The sequence below is a fragment of the Patella vulgata genome, chromosome 8 (genome assembly GCF_932274485.2).
Source record: "Patella vulgata chromosome 8, xgPatVulg1.2, whole genome shotgun sequence".
NCBI lineage: Eukaryota > Metazoa > Mollusca > Gastropoda > Patellidae > Patella > Patella vulgata.
The window spans coordinates 25,128,766-25,147,647 of record NC_065886.2 but is presented as its reverse complement, the minus strand read 5'-3'; the positions used below and the strand labels follow the sequence as shown (position 1 = coordinate 25,147,647).

Sequence of the window (18,882 nt, the reverse complement as noted above, 5' to 3'; positions counted from 1 at the left end):
GGTTGTTATGAGATATAACTGCTATGGACATCAAAGTAAAAACTACCGCCAGTTGTATATAAGGAATATATATGCCAAGTTCCAAGACGATCCATTAAGAAATGTGGCCTGTAGGCTACTCAAAAAATATAAAAGGGTGTGTGGCTCTGCCACTTGGTGTCGGGCATTCACCAAAAACAATAGGATCATCCTTAGGGTATAAGGAATAGGTATACAAAGTTTCAAAAGGATCTGTTAAGAATTGTGGCCTGTAGGTAACACACAGAAATTGGTTGTGACTCTGTCCCTGGGAGTCGGGCATGCACCAGAAACAATAAGGATCATCCTTAGGGTAGAAGGAATAAGTATACAAAGTTTCAAGATGATCGGTTAAGAATTGCGCCCTGTAGACGACCCACAGACACACACAAACAGACAGGAGCGAGGGCAAAATACTCATAACAACTGTCAACTTATTGTTGAAACATTTTTCACCATACAATTCATCAAACACATTAAAATCATCATGGTTGAAAAAAGAAAACCCCAACCATTCTGTAAAGATTTCATCATTTTATTTGTCTACAACACACACCAATCATTCATTCTTGCATTCCAAGTATATAATATAATATACACACAGTTCATTATTACTATATCAGCTTGCAGCCTCAGCTTTATAAAAAACATTAATCCTATCTTTTAACAGTGATATTTCAATTGGCAATGCTTCAAATGATTCACCATCAATATTTATCATCATATCTGTATCCTGAAACAATACAAAACAAGCCAACAGTGAGGCTGATGTCCCCCGCCGAAATACCAAAATAAAAAGATGACACATATATTAATTAATCGCACATTTATTTTTTTCAAAAGTATCAAGCAATTAAACATTACACTAAGTTTCATCACTCTCTATCAGATAGAATCAAGATTATCTTGTCCCAAACCATCAACAAATGAAATCGATTAGCTCTGCTTAGCGTCAGCTTGAAATATTAATCATTGAACTCAGTCAAGACATTCACCCAATGAACATCTACATCAAGTTTAAACATTCACCTAATGAACATCTACATCAAATAGACACCTACGCCCAGTTTGAACATTCTACCTCAATTAGAAAGAGAGTTATTGTGTTCCAAACTGTTGACCAATCAAATTGCTTATCACTCTGATTACCCTCAGCAAAAAATGTTCATTATCAAACTTAGTCAAGGTATTCATGTAATAAAGCTATACACCAAGTGTCCTCACTCTCACTTAATTAGAACCAAAGTTATCGTGTCCCAAAGCATCAATCAATCAAACTGCTTATCTCTGCTCACCTTAAGCAGAAAATTTTCATCTTCGAACTCCATCAAGGCATTCACCTAATAGACACCTACGCCAAGTGTGAACATTCTAACTCAATTAGAATGAGAGTTATTGTGTTCCAAAGTCTCGACCAATCAAATTGCTTATCACTCTGCTTACCCTGAACAGAAAATGCTCATTATCGAACTTAGTCAAGGTATTGATGTAATGAAACTATACACCAAGGTTCATCACTCTCACTTAATTAGAACTAAAGTTATCGTGTCCCAAAGCAACAACCAATCAAATTGCTTATCTCTGCTTACCCTAAGCAGAAAATGCTCATCTTCGAACTCCATCAAGGCATTGACTTAATAAACACCTACACCACATTTGAACATTCTGGCTCAATTAGAAGAAGAGTTATTGTGTTCCAAAGTCTCAGCCAATCAAATTGCTTATCGCTCTGCTTACCCTGAGCAGAAAATGCTCATTATCGAACTTAGTCAAGGTATTGATGTAATGAAACTATACACCAAGTTTCATCACTCTCACTTAATTAGAACTAAAGTTATCGTGTCCCAAAGCAACAACCAATCAAATTGCTTATCTCTGCTTACCCTAAGCAGAAAATGCTCATCTTCGAACTCCATCAAGGCATTGACCTAATAAACACCTGCACCAAGTTTGAACATTCTAGGTCAATTAGAAAGAGAGTTATTGTGTCCCAAAAAGTGTGACGGACAGACAGACGGACGAACCCATTTTAATAGTCCCCTGCTTTCTTCGAAAGGCGGGGGACAAATAAATTCCATTGAATATTATTTTGACAATTATAGCACTTGATGACCAAAATTGAGCAATTTAACATCATATCATTCTAATTAACATCCTACTTTCTGCTCAGTCCGGGCTAATGAAGTCTGACATACTTCAGGCTGTGCTAAGGAGGAAATTTTGTCCAGGCAACGGTGTTACAGCCTTCTCTTACTTCAAAATTCCAATAGCAAAAGTTTACACAAGACCTTGTTTTTTTTTCAAACCATCCAAACAACTAGATGTCACGTCACATTACAAGCCTTCCATCCTGCACCACTGATATGGGGAAACCATTTCAAAAAATCCTGAAGGACTTTCTTGGCCAACAGTGGGATTGAATCTGGGACCTTTAAAATGAAAGTGTGGTTCCCTTACATAAACTAAAAGTGTCCAATTACCTCATTCACCTCTGGTGTGAATTTAATCTTCTTTACAACTAACTGACGATTTTCTTCTGTTCCAAATTTTAAACTCTTATCATTTATTCTTCTCCATCTGAAACATACAAATGCACATAACTTAATTTTGATGAACAGGTTCTTAAATATATAGATTTTCAAACTGTTGGAAATCAAAAAGATTCAATTAATTAATGAAATTAAATTGTACCCTTCTTTAATCAACTGTGATTTTGTTGGTTCAGATGGTCCAATTCCAACGGTCATTCCTTCTACAGACTGTAACAATAAATGATATAAAGCAAAATAAAACATATTTCATTTCATAATGTTATACAGTTTCTAAAGTTCATATGATCAGGTCATCTACCCTACAGGTATAAATTAACGTGTTATACAGTTTCTAAAGTTCATATGATCAGGTCATCTACCCTACAAGTATAAATTAAACGTGTTATACAGTTTCTAAAGTTCATATGATCAGGTCATCTACCCTACAAGTATAAATTAACCGTTTCTATAACAACCACCTGGTTGAATGATGCATGATGTGAACAAAACAATTGGCTGTAGTGTATACTTGCTAGTACTCTTTATATAACACTTGATACCACACTTATCTTTTTGAAGAATTCACACAGCTAACAAAATTTTGCATTCAAAATAGTAATCTTAAAATAGGAGTGTTCTATCTATTATATAGAACCAAGAATAATGAAATGATTGAATAACTTACCTTAGGATCAGTATCTAAATTAGTTGAATTAACAGTAAATTCTACTGTAGATATTGGTTCAGATATCATTTCTTCATCATCTTTACTATCATCAAAGTCATATTCTTTTACCAGGGGAACTGAAATATTAAATATTTCTAATTATAACAAGGATGTGGTACATTGACCATTTCTCCGCTACTGATTTGGAGCAAACAGGGATATATATGTCACATAAAGTTTAAGCCTGTGACAAGAACCTGTGTGATATAAGACTTAAACTGGCACCCAGTGATTACGTTTCTAGTGTAAGGAAAGATTTGTAATATAAGAATCTTCAATGAAAAAAATGGAATTAAACAGTTAGAAGGTTTATTGGATCCATGTGATTTAAAGCATCGACACATGGATCCAAAATTTTCACAGTCTACAACAGAATACAATAATAATAAATAATAATAATAATAGCTTTATTTCCAATCAAGGGTCCACAGGGGACATGGTACAGAGCAAACAAAGAGAGAAAACCCAAATGACAGTCAAGTAAGAAAATATAATAGTATACATAGCTCCCAACAGGGGAGATACACATATAAGTACCTTATGCACTAAGACTTCATGCCAAAAAAAAAAACGGCTCATGAGAACATTATTATTAATCATGAAAGGGAGATAAATCCACTTAACTCTTAATGTTACAGATCAATATTAAGCATTACAGAACAGCTGTATTCATCCGCAAAAAAAAATAGTACCTAAAATTCATGTACATTATATAGGTTTAAACGTCAAATGAGGTCAAATGAATAGAGACGTCTTTAATATATACTAAATATTTGTATCATCCCAAATCGACAATAAAACAGTGAGAAAAAGGAAAATCTAAGTAATAGCAATCTAATTAACATAAAATTTACGACATAATGGATTCTTCAATGTTTTGATGGTGATCATGAAGAAAATAGGCCTACATCTGTTCTCTGGAATCCGATAAGATTTTCAAAAAAAAGATCAGTAGAATTATAGATTGTTATTCCACAAAGTCGAAAGGTATGTTAGATTTTTCATTCAGTCAAGTTAGAGCTAGTTTATTGCCGTACTTTGAGCTCCAAACCCGATAGAAATGAAGGCGGAAGTGGCCATAATAGTTTTAGAGATCACTACGTGATGGCGCTCCTGCGTCGCGACAAACGGGGCCGATTTGTCAAGACCAACATAGTTCTATAATAGAGGCAGTGATGGATTTACATAAGAGATGCCCTAGGGAAGAGATTTTAAACAAAGTCGTGGATGATGATGAGTGCTTAGGACAGGTGTACATGTAAACGAATAAACAAAGTCTCGCTTGTTTATGGTTTAATCCATTTAATATCTCAGCCATCCGATGATAAGGAGTTGATTATGGGCTTGTCATGTGAATAAACCTCTAAATAATAATTTATACATTTCAAACTAGTATAAAACCTGCATTTGGCTGATTTAGCTCTTACATAGTGCATCTTTAAGACAAAAACTATATTCATCTACAGTAAGATTTCTAACAGTTACCATTATTTCTATTTGTTCTGCCTATTAAAAATCCTAACCACCCATATGAAGAACTTGGTGTTTGTTCTACTTTCTTTGACTGTTTAGTATTTTCTTCTGTTGATAACACATAGCTAATGTCAGCTTTAAAACTAGGTGGCCAACTTTTCATAGCTGTTCTTAGATATGTCCATCTAGATTTCAATGGACCAAAGTACCAATATCTGAAAAATGAAATTCATATATTAAATTTGAAAGTATGAGCAAATACTGTTCAATTATATTTATGGTTGTGACTGGATAATTAGTCTTTACAGCTAATTGTATCTTTAGTAAGCAAAACTATTCATGATGTAAGAATAACAAATTTCTTACTTTGATTTTCTACTCTCTGCATCTCTATAAGCTCCAGTCTCTAAACCACTTACAGCATATGTTATTTTACCTTCACTTCCCTAAAACACATATTACATGTTGTATACAGTGTAATATATCCACTAATATTACACCAGGAATTGTAATTATATAGTGGAAACAGATTTCATTTAAAAACAAAAGAAGAAGCGAGCATATTTAGCTCCCATATACATGTACCATAACGTTTTTAGGTATATATCTAAGACTTTAATAGAATTGGCATAGACCTTAATTACTTTCAGATTAATATACTATATATCCAAAGAAAAGTTTCTGTATAAAAAAAATTCATTTTTTAAAAAATTATCACAAATTTGTAAATAGCAAAAGACACAATTTGAGTACATGTTTGGAATCATCTCAAATAGTACCCAGGTTATGCCCAAAAAACAAACTTGTAACAGAATGCTAAACATGTGCATTGACTACAATTCATAGCAGTGGTATAATAAAACATAAATGCATCGACCAAACTGATAGGTTATTATATATATTATAGTGCTTTTAACAGAAATTTGGCTACAAAATTAGGAAACAAACAGCTATTTATTCAACTACACCCCCCCCCCCCCCCAAAAAAAAAAAAAAGGTATTAGAGAATGTGATGCCCAAACAAGAATTTTTTTGAGGTCTATTTATTTACCTCTATTTTTAATACATCATATTTTTTGGTAACTCCTTTAACAACTGACATTGCTGCGTCTCCAATAAACCTAAAAAGAAAAGATTGTTGTATTTATATTCATTTCAATTTTATTGGTTTATTAACTGAGCAGAAAAAAGTTAAAATGAATCCTCTCCAAAATAATATCATTATCGTAGTTATGGTAGTTCATGCTAAAAACTTTTCATGGAATAACAATTACTGGTTTATTATCATGTAACATTTCTATGATGGTACACTCATCTTTATCAAGCAGATAAGAGTACCATTGTCGTAACGTTTTATGTTAATAATTCCATAACTCCCTTCAGAATGAAGTAATTTGACTGACATTTTCATTATCTATTTTTCAACTATTATGGCGAGAACTGTCAGCACTTTATAGAAATCTTACATAATGCATCTTTAATATTATTATTATTGATAGTAGTAGTAGTAGTAATAATAATAGTCTGTAGTGTTTATTTTATTTACCTGACTTCATTTAAATCTTGACCAAATACAATTTGGGCAAATCTGTTTGTCTCACCAACTGGAATTATTCCGATTGGTACAGAATTTCTGTAATTCTAAATTTTAACAAAAAAAATTATGCACATATTTGATATTATAAATATCTGTATCTCTTTTCTTAATACTGCTGATCATCATTTGCATATTTCAGACAATATCTAATTTTTCACGACTTATCCACACTGAAGGCTACTCAGACTGATTTTTTAACATTCAATTAAGAAAAAACGAAAATAAGAGTGGTAGATAATATCCCTGCATGAATTCAATTGGATTTTAAATATCCTATGCAGAGGAAGCCGAATACTGACAAATTTTCTAGATATAAAAAATTTCCAATTGATGATCTGACTTTAAACAATAAATTATTTTTGAATATGATCACTTGTTAGAATAACAGGGCAATTTCAAAGTATAATTTTAATTTTGATTGCTTTCCTGGAAACAACTGTGAATATTATGCAAGGGTTTTAAAAATTAAACTGACCAAATGTAAAAATGTAAAAAATAAAATACAATTTACCTTATCTTCTTTTCTCATACAACCAGTCACTGTCTTTAACACAAAAAAAAATAACAGTCATAACATAAAATATGAGTGAACATTTGCAAGTTATGCAATAATGTTCAAAGTGATTTTGAAAGGACATAGTTATTCTGCTCTTTTAACTAATAAAATAATTCCAATCCATTATTGTTTTTCAGTATTCAGAAACAGAAAGTTTATATTCAGCTTATAAATGAACTTTTTTTTACTTTTTCATGCAAATGATTGATAACATATTGATCTTTAAAGATCTCTTATCAAAGTACAAGAAACACAAAATAGGATCAAAAATTAACATATTTTGTTTGATTTAAAATTAAATTAATGATAAGATACCTCTAAAAATGTTCCGTCTCCACCAGCTACTATAATACCATCTGTATCTTTACTCTCCAGAACACCCATAAACTGTTTTACTTGACCATCATATTCAGTCTATCAAAAAATATAAAAAAATAAACATTTTAATTGCCAAAAATTCAGGTAGAAATGAGTACAGCTTTGAAGGGTCTATCTTATTTAATGATAATACAAATAGTGTGATATTAAATATTTTCACCATATGTTTAGTCTATGTTTTGATAATTATTATAATTATGGTGGTCTCAGCCATGTTTTCCTACCTTAACAACATTAACTTCCATTCCAGCCAAATATAAAATTGGAGCAGCATTCTTTTCGAACAGCTTTCTTCCATTTCTTCAAAATAAAAATGAAGTGAACCAATAAACTTTGACAAGGTGAGCAACATAAAATGTTTTGGTTCTCACAATAATTCGGCCTTGATATTGTTCAACAGAATTGGCTTATATCAATAAAGTATGATATGATACATCCAACAAATTATCATACTATTGTATAAAGCATAGATAGCAGAAGAATTGAAAATCATAATTACTACTGGTTTGTAGTTTGGATGGATTAGCTGTTTTTCACATGCTTATTTTAATAATTATTTATTGCAATTATACAGAATTAAAAAAGTTGGCTTAAATTTAGATATGCCAACAAAGTCAAAAATACATATCACGTTTTCTGGTATTCTGAGAGGAGACACATATCTGATCAATTTGTATCAAAAAGGAAGCAACAAAGTCCTACATATCAAATAGTTTTGGTAAATATCTTGTATCAACATATAGTATTCTTAATAAAATATTTACCCTCGTTGAGCTGCCGGATTTAAGAAAACTGTGACACGTCTTGGTCGAGAACCTGGTGGAAGGGCCACATCACCATATAACTGAGAAAAAAAATGTACACATTTATCTTTTTTTGTTTAAATTTTAAAGCTATTAAATTGAAAATGGTACAAGTGGAAGCTTTAGGAAATGTAATGAATGAGGGAAATTATGATGGAAGATTAGATAAAGAGCTAACAGTTCTCACTATAATAGTTAAAGATAGGTTGCCAGGCAACAAAACATACGCCCACAGCAGCTAAATCGTCCGAGTGGTCGACAAGGGTTGTCGCATATTTATTCCTTTGTAGGTAATTGGGGGCCTTTACAAGACAATTCCATACAGATCAGATTATAAATTTTGTCGTTTGAGGGTTTAAAAGGTTCTACAAACTGAAACAAGGGTCTCAACTCTGGAAGTAATCTACAGAAATTGTTGAAATTTGACAGGCTTTTTCATTTTTACTAATTTAAATAATGCATATAAATTTCATACAGATCACATGATCACTTTTGTTATTCAAACGTTCACAATCGCCATAACTCTAGAAATTATTGACGGAAATTGCGGAAATTCAATAGACCTGTTTCACAAATTTAAATGATGCATATAAATTTCATACATATCATATGATAACTTGTTTTAATCGAGCATTAACAAGGTTTAACAAAATGAAACAAGGGAAATAACTCTAGAAGTAATTATTGTAAATTGCTGAAATTCAATAGGCTTTTTCGTTTCACTAATTTAAATCATGCATATAAATTTCACAATGATCGGGTAATAACTTTTGGCGTTAGTGCGTTCACAAGGATCAATAAAGTGAAACAAGGGCCATAACTCTAGGTGTAATAAAGGGAAATTTCTGAAATTCAATAGGCTTCTTCGTTTCATTAATCTAAATAATGCATATAAATTTCACAAAGATTGGGTGATAACTTTTGGCATTGGAGCGTTCACAAGGTTCAATAAAGTGAAACAAGGGCCATAACTCTAAATATAATAATGGGAAATTGCTGAAATTCAATAGGCTTCTTCGCCTCACTAATTTAAATAATGCAAATAATTTTCAGAAAGATAGAATGATAACTTTTGATGTTGGAGCGTTCACAAGGATCAATAAAGTGAAACAGGGGCCATAACTCTAGACATAATAAACGGAAATTGCTGAAATTCAATAGGCTTTTTCGTTTCAGTAATCTAAATAATGCATATAAATTTCAGAAAGATCGGATGATAACTTTTGACGTTTAGGTGTTCACAAGGATCAATAAAGTGAAACAAGGGCCATAACTCTAGACTTAATAAACGGAAATTGCTGAAATTCAATAGGCCTCTTCGTGTCTGTAATCTTAATAATGCATATAAATATCAGAAAGATCGGATGATAACTTTCGGCGTAAGAGCGTTCACAAGGTTCAATAAAGTGAAACAAGGGTCATAACTCTAGATGTAATAAACGGAAATTGCTGAAATTCAATAGGCTTCGTCGTTTCACTAATTTAAATCATGTATATCAATTTTACAAAGATTGGGTGATAAATTTTGGCGTTAACAGCATTCACAAGGTGCAGTAGAGTGAAACAAGGGCCATAACTCTAGATGTAGTAAACAGAAATTGCTGAAATTCAATAGGCTTCTTCGTTTCACTAAATTAAAAAATTTCAGAAAGATCGGATGATAACTTTTGGCGTTAGAGCGTTCACAAGAAATTGTGGATGACGGACGGACAGACCGACTGACGGACCGACAGACGGGGGCGAGACGGCAATATATGTCCACATTTCAATGTGGGCGTATAAAAACTAGATGATATAAAGGGAATATGCTGAAAAATTCAATCAAATTGCTTCACTCTAAGTCGTGAAAGCCTTATTTTAAAATCTTTGTAGCCTCGATTGTCATTGTTAGCACTGTCACGATAATTAACAAAGTCTTGATTATCCATTTTTGCGTTTAATCATCAACAGACGTTGAACAGCAGATCGGATTCAAATAAAATGAAAATCAGACATATAAGATGGCATTGAGAGTTGATTATGGTCTTTTCATGTTAAACATGCATTATGCAAGAGCAAAATCTGCTTATTACAAGTCTTTCTTTAGGCCTGAAATGTTATCTAAATTATCAATTAGACATTAATTAACTCATCCAGACCATAATAAACTCTCAATGTCAAGGCTAGCCTTCGATGTTGGCTGGATTAGATTCCTATATGCCGCTAACGGCCGTTGATAATTAAATCAGAAAAAGTGGATAATCGTAATGATGACCGAGACTATGCAAAAATTTCACCCGCTTCTTTCTCGGCTCATAGTGGATCAATTTGACTGAAATTTTCAGCAAATTACCTTTACACTATCTAGTTTTTAACTATTATAGCTAGAACTGCCATCTCTTTATCTTATCTCCCATAATGTATCTTTAATAAATGTCTAATTAATAGTTTATATAACATTTCAGGCCTTAAGAAAGACCTGCAATAGGCAGATTTACCTCTTGCATAATACCCTCCCCCCCAAAAAAATTTGTTGCCATGTTAATATATCTTCACCAATTTTGCAATATACCACAGAATCAGACAGATTTTTTTGACCTTAAGAGAAATATTTTGTTAAATTTTGAAACATCTTTTTAACTTTTGAAATGATAATTCAAATTGCTTTCTGTCAGAATTTGTGGTAAAAATACCTTGGCTTCTTCACATAGAGCTCTCCTTATCCAGTCTTCCCTGAAATAGATAAAAAGTAAAAGTTAATGTTAATTTAAAAGTATCTGAAGAAATGCAAATTAATATAGTTCTGTTGTTATAGATACTACTTTATAATAAAATAAAAGACCAAGTATTAAGCTCAGTAATTAAATATCTGTTACAAAATATGTACTAGATATATGCATATTACAAACAAAATATGTTGAAAAGATGCTTTTTATGTCAGAAATGTAAAGTCAATCGGATTTTAACTTGAGCCTCTAGAGCATCCACACTATTTTTCAAAGTGATCAGGGGTCATAACTCTGGCAGTAATTATCAGAAATTGTTAAAAATCAACAGGCTTCTTCATCTCATGAGCTTCAACACTGTGTATAAATCGGATATTAATTTAGCCTCCAAAGTCCACAAGCAATTGTGGATGCCGGACCAATGGACGGGGGCAATGGCAATATAAAAACACATTTCAATGCGGTCGTATAAAAACAAATTTCTTATTATGGCAGTTTCAATCTGTAATAAGCAATCTGATCATAATGTAGCTTTAAAAAATTAAACAAATAAGAGTATTGGGATATGCCAGTGGGTAATGTCAGAAACTGGTCACATAACTTATTCCTCGTAATGAGAGATTATGTAAAAACTGCAGCCTTCAATTAGTAGAAGATGAAAAACATTTCTTAGTGTATTGTCCATTTTATGATAATTTGAGACAACAATATCTCTCACCATTCATCAACCCTCATATAACTGATTCAATTCAACTTAATACATTAATGAATAATGAAGAGTGTATAGAAAATGTTGGAAGTTTTGTATTAAATGCCTTTAAGAAAAGAGAAATATAAATATAGAATTGTTAATTGATATGTAACATTAAATAATGACGATTAGATTAATAGTTACGACCCGTCTTGAAAATTAACGTTATTTTGTAAGATATATAGTTATATATTGTTAGGCATCATAATGTGAAATGTTTGTTGTAACTTCCATACTCATGCTTGTACATGTAGTTGAGAATAAACTATTATTACATTCTGGTATTTTCCTCTACCATTCACTTGAAGTTGATTTGATATTTGCTGTTTATTTCTTGCAATGTAGCCTAGTTTGTCTTGTTCGCAGGTTGGAGCCACAATGGCTAAGTAAGTAAGACTCTGGCTCGCTAGCCTGGAGTTTGCGGGTTAAATCCCGGTGTTGGACAAGAAAGTTCATCAGGACTTTTCGATGTGGTTTCCCTTGTCAGTAGTGCAGGACAGCGGTCTAGTTTGGCGAAAAACCGAGGGCCCATGTTGCCTACACATTGACAATGGCGTACAGAACAGGTAAAAGATCCTATGTAGTCAGTTAGAGCGGGCAAAATTGCCCACATAGCACACTGTTTGGTGTATGCTCGTCTTCGTTAGCCTATCGAAGCAGAACAGTAGGTCGGTAAACCCCATTTCATTTTATTTTCATTTCTTGTCTTATCAGTTTTGTTTTGCGTGTAGTGCGGTCTTCCTGGCCTGCGCTTACTAATGACTAGTAGTTCAAGATTAAATAAGGTCAACATGATTAGGTTATAGCGCTTACTCCCCACATGACGTACACTAGAATATTGATATTATTCACGATCGTACATTTCTAATTATATCGAAATCAGCCACTTCCGATGTTATGCCATTTAGAATATTTATATTGCACCAGTCAGTTTATATTAAAAACTTATATCTACTGACTTTAAAATCAACAATAAATACGTTTGTTTAAGCCTGAGAGTGCCGATTGCTATATTCATTACAACAATCTAGTTCAGCGAAACCTAACACGTTCCTTCATCCGATTGATCGCTTTTTCGCTGTTCTTTTGACAGAAACTTGTTCAAAGGCGTTTAAAATTGTCATAATATTTGAAGATTCCAAATGCTAAATAGTGTATTTATAGTTTTTACACTGCTTCAGTTGGGAAGCAGTGACAACCTAAGCCATCCGCGGGGCATTCCTGCATCGAAAGCCTCGTTTTATCGACCCGCAGAGACATTTCGATGCATTCAGAGTGGTAAAACAATACCGTTTGAATATATCAATGATGATTATTGTGACTGTGAAGATGGCTCTGATGAACCAGGAACATCGGCATGCCCTATGATGAGATATTATTGTGAAAATATAGGGCATAAACCAGAATACATCTTGTCTTCAAGAGTGAATGATGGAATTTGTGATTGCTGTGATGGGTCAGACGAATTTGAAGGCGAGAAGATTCAGTGTCATAATTTCTGTGAAGAAATCGGTAGAAAAGACCGTGAAGAAAAGGAAAAAGAAAAGAAATTACAGGAGGAAGGCTCCAAGATAAAACTGAACTACATTCAACAAGGTCAAAAAATACGAGAGGAGAAGAAAGTTCGTCTGAATCAAGTTGAAAAGGAAAAAGATGAGATGGCCGAGATAAAAACTGATTTAGAGAACAAAAAAACTGAGGCAGAAACACCGGAAAAAGAAGCCAAAGAGCGACATGAAAAAGCCTGGGAAGAAGAAAAGGCGAAGAGAAAAGCAGAAAAGGAAAAACAAACCGCTCTAATTGTGTTTGATGAGATTGATTCTAATGATGATCAGCATGTTGAAATGGGAGAAATAATGGCACATTCTGAATTTGATATTGATGCAGATGGAACTGTCAGTCATGATGAAGCTAAGGAGTATTTAGAAGAATTAGAAAAAGTTGGAAGAGATGACTTTATAGAAAAGATTTGGCCGAACATCAAAGAAATATTTAAGAGCAAGAAATCAGATTCTGTAGCTAAGGGTGACAAAGACAGCCAATCAACTGAAGAAAAAGTGCCCGATTTGACTCCAAATGTTGCAGATGATGATGAAGATGATTATGATGGGGATGATGATGAAGAGGATGTCGATAAACAAAGAGTATCTGAAATTCAGGATGTGGAAAATAAAACACCTGAAGAAGATGAAGATAAGATGCCTGACTATGATGAAGAAACTAAACAACTAATTGCAGCAGCTGATGAGGCTAGAAATCAATTTAATGATGCCGATAGAAAACTTAGGGAGGCAGAAACTGAAATGAACAACTTAAAAAGCTTCCTAGATCTTGATTTTGGGCATCAAGATGTGTATGCAAGTTTAAAAGGTCAATGTTTTGAGATGACTGATAGAGAGTATACATATAAACTTTGTCCATTTGATAAAGCATCACAAAGACCAAAAAGTGGTGGTACTGAAACAAGCTTAGGTGTTTGGGGTCATTGGAGTGGTGATGAAACTGATAAGTATTCAGCCATGAAATATGAAAAAGGTCAGAATTGCTGGAATGGTCCTGATCGATCTGTACAAGTTTTATTACAGTGTGGAATGGAAAATACTCTTCTGTCCACGTCAGAACCAAGTCGATGTGAATATCAGTTTGAATTTGCTACACCAGCATATTGTTCTCAAGAAGACTCAAATGCAAATAAAGAGACACATGATGAACTTTAGGGTTGAAATGTTAAAAGCAATTATATCAATATCATGATACTTAAAGTCAACCTACAACTGTATTAAAAAAAATTTATACATAATTTTTTTGTTTTGTTTACCTTGCAATGTAAGTGAAATGCTGCATAAAATTGCAAAACCAAATGGGTGGATGATGTCTTGCGTTGAATGAAGAAGCATTTATTTCTTATTAGCCTCCCCAAAAAATACATGTAAAATAAATTTTGAATAATTTAATATGAAATAATAATCACCAAACTAAGAGTAATATTTTTTGTGTGTGCATTGATAAACTCAAGAAAAATCACTTCAAGATCTGTATAAGAAAATAAATGTTAATTTTGATTAAATTAAAATTCATTAATTTGCATCCTAAAGAGAAATATTTTTTGTGATGGCTTGCCTATGTAACTGTATATCAAATCGATACTAACCAGCCAAACCTTTCTTGACACACATCAGTTGATAAAATTATCAATTATTCAAATTGCAGCCCTACAGACACTTATTTACATTAACACCCTTAGGGCATTAATATTGCCCCAAGTTGAAATTTATGTAATGCATGGCATGGCAATGCAGCATATGCTTCACAGAGCACCGGATACCACGTGTCACCAGGTATATCTGTGAGAGAGATGTCCTGTGGCAGGTTAAAATAAGTGTAGTATTCTTAACATTCAGTTTAAATTTAGACTCATATCATCCATGCATACGCTTTATTAAAGATGCTTTATGGCAGATTAGATAAAGAGCTGGCAGTTCTCACTATAATAGTTAAAAACTAGATAATGAAAGGGTATTTGCTAAAAAATTTAGTCAAATTGATCCACTCTGAACCGAGAATTTAGTGTTGATTTTTCGGCCTAGCCTGGACCATCATTACTAAAGTCAGTACGATAAAAAAACATGGTCTCGATTATCCATTTCATGATTTAATCATGAATGAAAGTTGAGCAGCAAATCGGATCCTAATCCAGTAAATATCACAGGCTAACGATGACATCAGGAGTTAAATATGGTCTGGATAAGTTAAACATGCATTATGCAAGAGCAAAATCTGCTTATTACAAGTCTTTCTTTAGGCCTGAAATGTTATCTAAATTATCAATTAGACATTAATTAACTTATCCAGACCATAATAAACTCTCGATGTCAAGGCTTGCCTTCGATGTTGGCTGGATTAGATTCCTATATGCCGCTAACGGCTACTGATAATTAAATCAATAAAAGTGGATAATCGAGACTATGCTGTTTATATTAATGATTTTAGTAATGATGACCGAGACTATGCAAAAATTTCACCTGCTTCTTTCTCGGCTCACAGTGGATTAATTTGACTGAAATTTTCAGCAAATTACCTTGACACTATCTAGTTTTTAACTATTATAGCGAGAACTGCCATCTCTTTATCTTATCTCCCATAATGTATCTTTAATTAATGTCTAATTAATAGTTTAGATAACATTTCAGTTAAAGGGACTATCCCGATTTCAAAAGAGTCTCAAAAATAAAAGTCGGAGTACATATGATATTTAAGTGCCAAAATATAGAGGAATGGTGTATTTACCTTCTCTCAAAATTCCAGCTCAAAATATTGAGTCGTTTGGACGTGAACATCAAAACTGCTTATCCGGACAAGTAACCCTTTTAAGATTTCGGGTCAGTTTTTTTGTTGGGTGACCTGATAACCGACCCCCGTTCCTTTGGAGGTCTATATAGTGAATGACCCATGTACTGAACATTGTTCTTGATAAAGAAAGGTAAATTTAACCTACACATTATTATTATAAAATAAAAGTCTAGTTTTATGCAGACACCGCATAATACAGCTTAGGACACCGGTCTCCATTTCCAGATGAAGACTGACGGGTTTAAGTTGTTCGAAAACGTATCACAAATATTGAGTTAGTTACTCGGCCCTTAGCTAGAGGAATTTAAGGGATTTTAACACAAAATTAAGCAGTTTTATTCTCCAAAAAATATCGGTAAGTAGAAATACCTGCAATAGGCAGATTTAGCTCTTCCATAATATATGTTTAAGATGTAGAAATGAAATGAAATGGGGTTTAACGTCCTACTGTTCTGCTCCTATGCTGGGCTAATGAAGACGGGCATACGCAATACAGTGTACTACGAGGGAAATTTTGCACTATCACCTACTCTTATATCGAATTCCAACTGCCAAGGGATCTTTTACGTGCATTCCAATGTATACACAGGACCTCGGTTTTTCGTCTCATCCGAAGGACTATACAGCTGTCCTTGTCAGGTCAATCAAAGTAGCCTATTTTGCATGAGTGAAATCTAATTATAGGCTATGCCTATAACTAATTATAAAGAATTGAAATGTAGTTTAACACTGCTTTTCTACATATACATGTAGTTGAAGTTTTCTATTTGACTTTGACAGATATGATACTTCATGTTGAGTTGTGTGCCTGACCTTTAAGTTTAAAGCGGGAATTTCATATTTTCTAAGAAAGTCAAAACATAATTATTTCTATGTCTTTTGCTCAATAGGTTATCAACTCACTATTATACGATCATGGGCATTATTTCTCACCATTAAAAATCATTGACACAGGAAATAATTACACAATTACCTCCCTTGTTTTCCTATTACTTCCATGCATTAGCTTCCTTCAAACGTTGGAATTTGATGTTGAAAATGATATTTTTGCCAATTTCTCAGCTGGCAATAGTGAATTATAGGATTAATAGGATTATTCTTTAACAAGGTAGGGCGGTTTATGGATACCATCTATTTTAAGGCTTTATTTTAATAAATTTTAAAAATATAACTTTAAAATATGAAATTGTAGCTTTAATACAGATGACGAATGCTACCTGACCTGATAATTCATTAGAAAACCCACAATTCGATCTTAATAAGTAAAGTTCAGAAGACGAAATGTGAGTGTGATCGTCGATCGAGCTACATTTCTTTTGGGTTTTCAGTTTGGTCTTCAACTCAAGTTGTAAACAAAACGAAAAGTTTCAAGACTTACTCGTAACGATTTTTGACATATCGAATGCCGTATAAAGATAATATCAAACCAGCCGTAGACTTTTTCCAGTGGTTTCTAAGTGTCTGTGCTGTTTTTATGATGAAGGCCATTGTTTCTACAGAAACTCTGTCAATAAAATATTCATAAAATTGTGCTTTATTTATGTCGCATGTTCACAAAATGTTTTCATCGGCGGCATCCGTCTATATTTTTTCTTGATAAAAGAGCAAAGTAAGGGGACGTAACTTCCAATTCAGCCGGTTTCAGACCACAGTATATTTCTTCTCACTTCCTACGAGAGTACGAGACCAACTAGAACTAGAAGACGAAACTGAAAACTCAAAAGAAATGTAGTTTATTAGCGTAAAATGGCAACCGTGGGAATCTACATTTTTGATAAATATTTGTCGACAGGATTATGTATAATTCACTAGCATGCTTAATGCAATGGACAAATTAATCACGTTGATGCTGAATAATAATAATAATATGAAAACAGAATAACCATTTCTATTTTAAGTTCAAACTATCTTTGGAGATGACATCTTTCATGTGTTTAACGTCAACTCCTTTTAAAGAAGCAACAAAATAAATAAATCTCAACGTTATTCCACGAGGCTGTGTTGATTGCTGTGGTTGTAAATGTAAGACTACGGAACGCGTTAAAGTTTTCCATGAAGTTCTGAACTGTTTCTACCCCCCCCCCCCTTTTTTTTGCAAAATAAATACCGGTATTTTAATATTCCTGATGTATCATAGATATTCATAGTATTGTTATTGGACAAAAGTTCAGAATTATTTCAGATATTACGCTAGAAAAGAAAAAAAAGCGAATCTTCGAAAATATAAACCCTTGAATAATTGAATTGATTACTGTTATCTACAGTATATTATTTCAAGATGAAAATTGTGCGAGATATCAAGGAATGAACCAAACTATTATGTAGTTATTTCGAGAAACATAATTATTTACAATATATAAGTTCAAACAACGAGATTTCCTACGCATTAATTACATCCGAAAATCCGTTTTAAAGGAGGGCCCATCTACAAAACCGGAAAATGACAAAATTATATAATAAGCGAGACCATCCACAGTCACATATATGCCGTGTTCTGCGTTGCATAACCTTGATTGAAGGTGATAATACGCCAGCCATAACTATATAAAAATCATTTTACTTTTGTTGTAGGCTTCACGAGAAATTAGGTTACATATACAATGAGTCTGATCATTACTCCAGCCTAAAACCAACTTTAAATTTTCTCAAGGCAAAGTCTTAAGCAACGGAATAACTTATATTACCTATGCAACCCGCGATTACTTTTGCATATTATGGATCGAGTTATTATTGTGTACCCTTATAGCTTCCTTCCAAATTCCCATTACGTGCAGTTCAGAATAAAATTTGTATGTAGTTTATATACTATTCAAAAAAAGTAGGGGATATTTGATTTTTAAGTGTTATTAAAGTCACCTAATGAAACTGACGAAGAAACAAATGACAAAATGAAATGAAGTTCACATTCATCGATTTATTCCAAATGATCGTTAGACTAAGTAAGGCACAGACTGACCATTATAAGGGTAAAATGATACCCAGGGTCAAACAGC

General features: G+C 33.0%; 2 protein-coding genes across 4 annotated transcripts; one reads left to right on the top strand and one right to left on the bottom strand.

Annotated features, from left to right (window-relative positions):
* Positions 1-532: 532 nt before the first annotated feature.
* Positions 533-17,478, bottom strand: LOC126829495 (acylglycerol kinase, mitochondrial). Of its 3 annotated transcripts, none has more exons than XM_050559406.2 (14): positions 17,268-17,478; positions 10,756-10,795; positions 8,045-8,124; positions 7,505-7,580; positions 7,218-7,316; positions 6,858-6,890; positions 6,296-6,390; positions 5,801-5,870; positions 5,116-5,195; positions 4,762-4,964; positions 3,235-3,353; positions 2,710-2,777; positions 2,499-2,595; positions 533-751 (listed from the first exon to the last, which is right to left on the bottom strand). In XM_050559406.2, exons 1-14 carry the CDS (start codon positions 17,375-17,377, stop codon positions 638-640), a joined length of 1,284 nt encoding a protein of 427 aa, XP_050415363.1. In that variant the 5' UTR covers positions 17,378-17,478; the 3' UTR covers positions 533-637. The 3 variants fall into 3 exon arrangements, with proteins under 3 accessions (XP_050415363.1, XP_050415364.1, XP_050415365.1); XM_050559407.2 differs by having other exon boundaries at positions 2,508-2,595; XM_050559408.1 differs by lacking the exon at positions 17,268-17,478 and adding an exon at positions 11,776-12,296.
* LOC126829494 (glucosidase 2 subunit beta) lies at positions 12,574-14,339 on the top strand. Its single transcript, XM_050559405.2, has one exon. The coding sequence runs from the start codon at positions 12,682-12,684 to the stop codon at positions 14,254-14,256; it is 1,575 nt and encodes a 524-aa protein (XP_050415362.1). The 5' UTR covers positions 12,574-12,681; the 3' UTR covers positions 14,257-14,339.
* Positions 17,479-18,882: the final 1,404 nt, after the last annotated feature.

What these genes read in the sequence shown, in the direction of transcription:
- LOC126829494 (XM_050559405.2), top strand. Translation starts at nt 12,682, where the DNA reads ATGCTAAATAGTGTATTTATAGTTTTTACACTGCTTCAGTTGGGAAGC.
- LOC126829495 (XM_050559406.2), bottom strand. Translation starts at nt 17,377, where the DNA reads ATGGCCTTCATCATAAAAACAGCACAGACACTTAGAAACCACTGGAAA. An exon ending in CAAGATTTAAATGAAGTCAG is followed by an intron (nt 5,871 to 6,295) that starts GTAAATAAAATA and finishes TTTTCTTTTTAG; the next exon opens with GTTTATTGGAGACGCAGCAA. An exon ending in TCACAGTTGATTAAAGAAGG is followed by an intron (nt 2,596 to 2,709) that starts GTACAATTTAAT and finishes TGTATGTTTCAG; the next exon opens with ATGGAGAAGAATAAATGATA.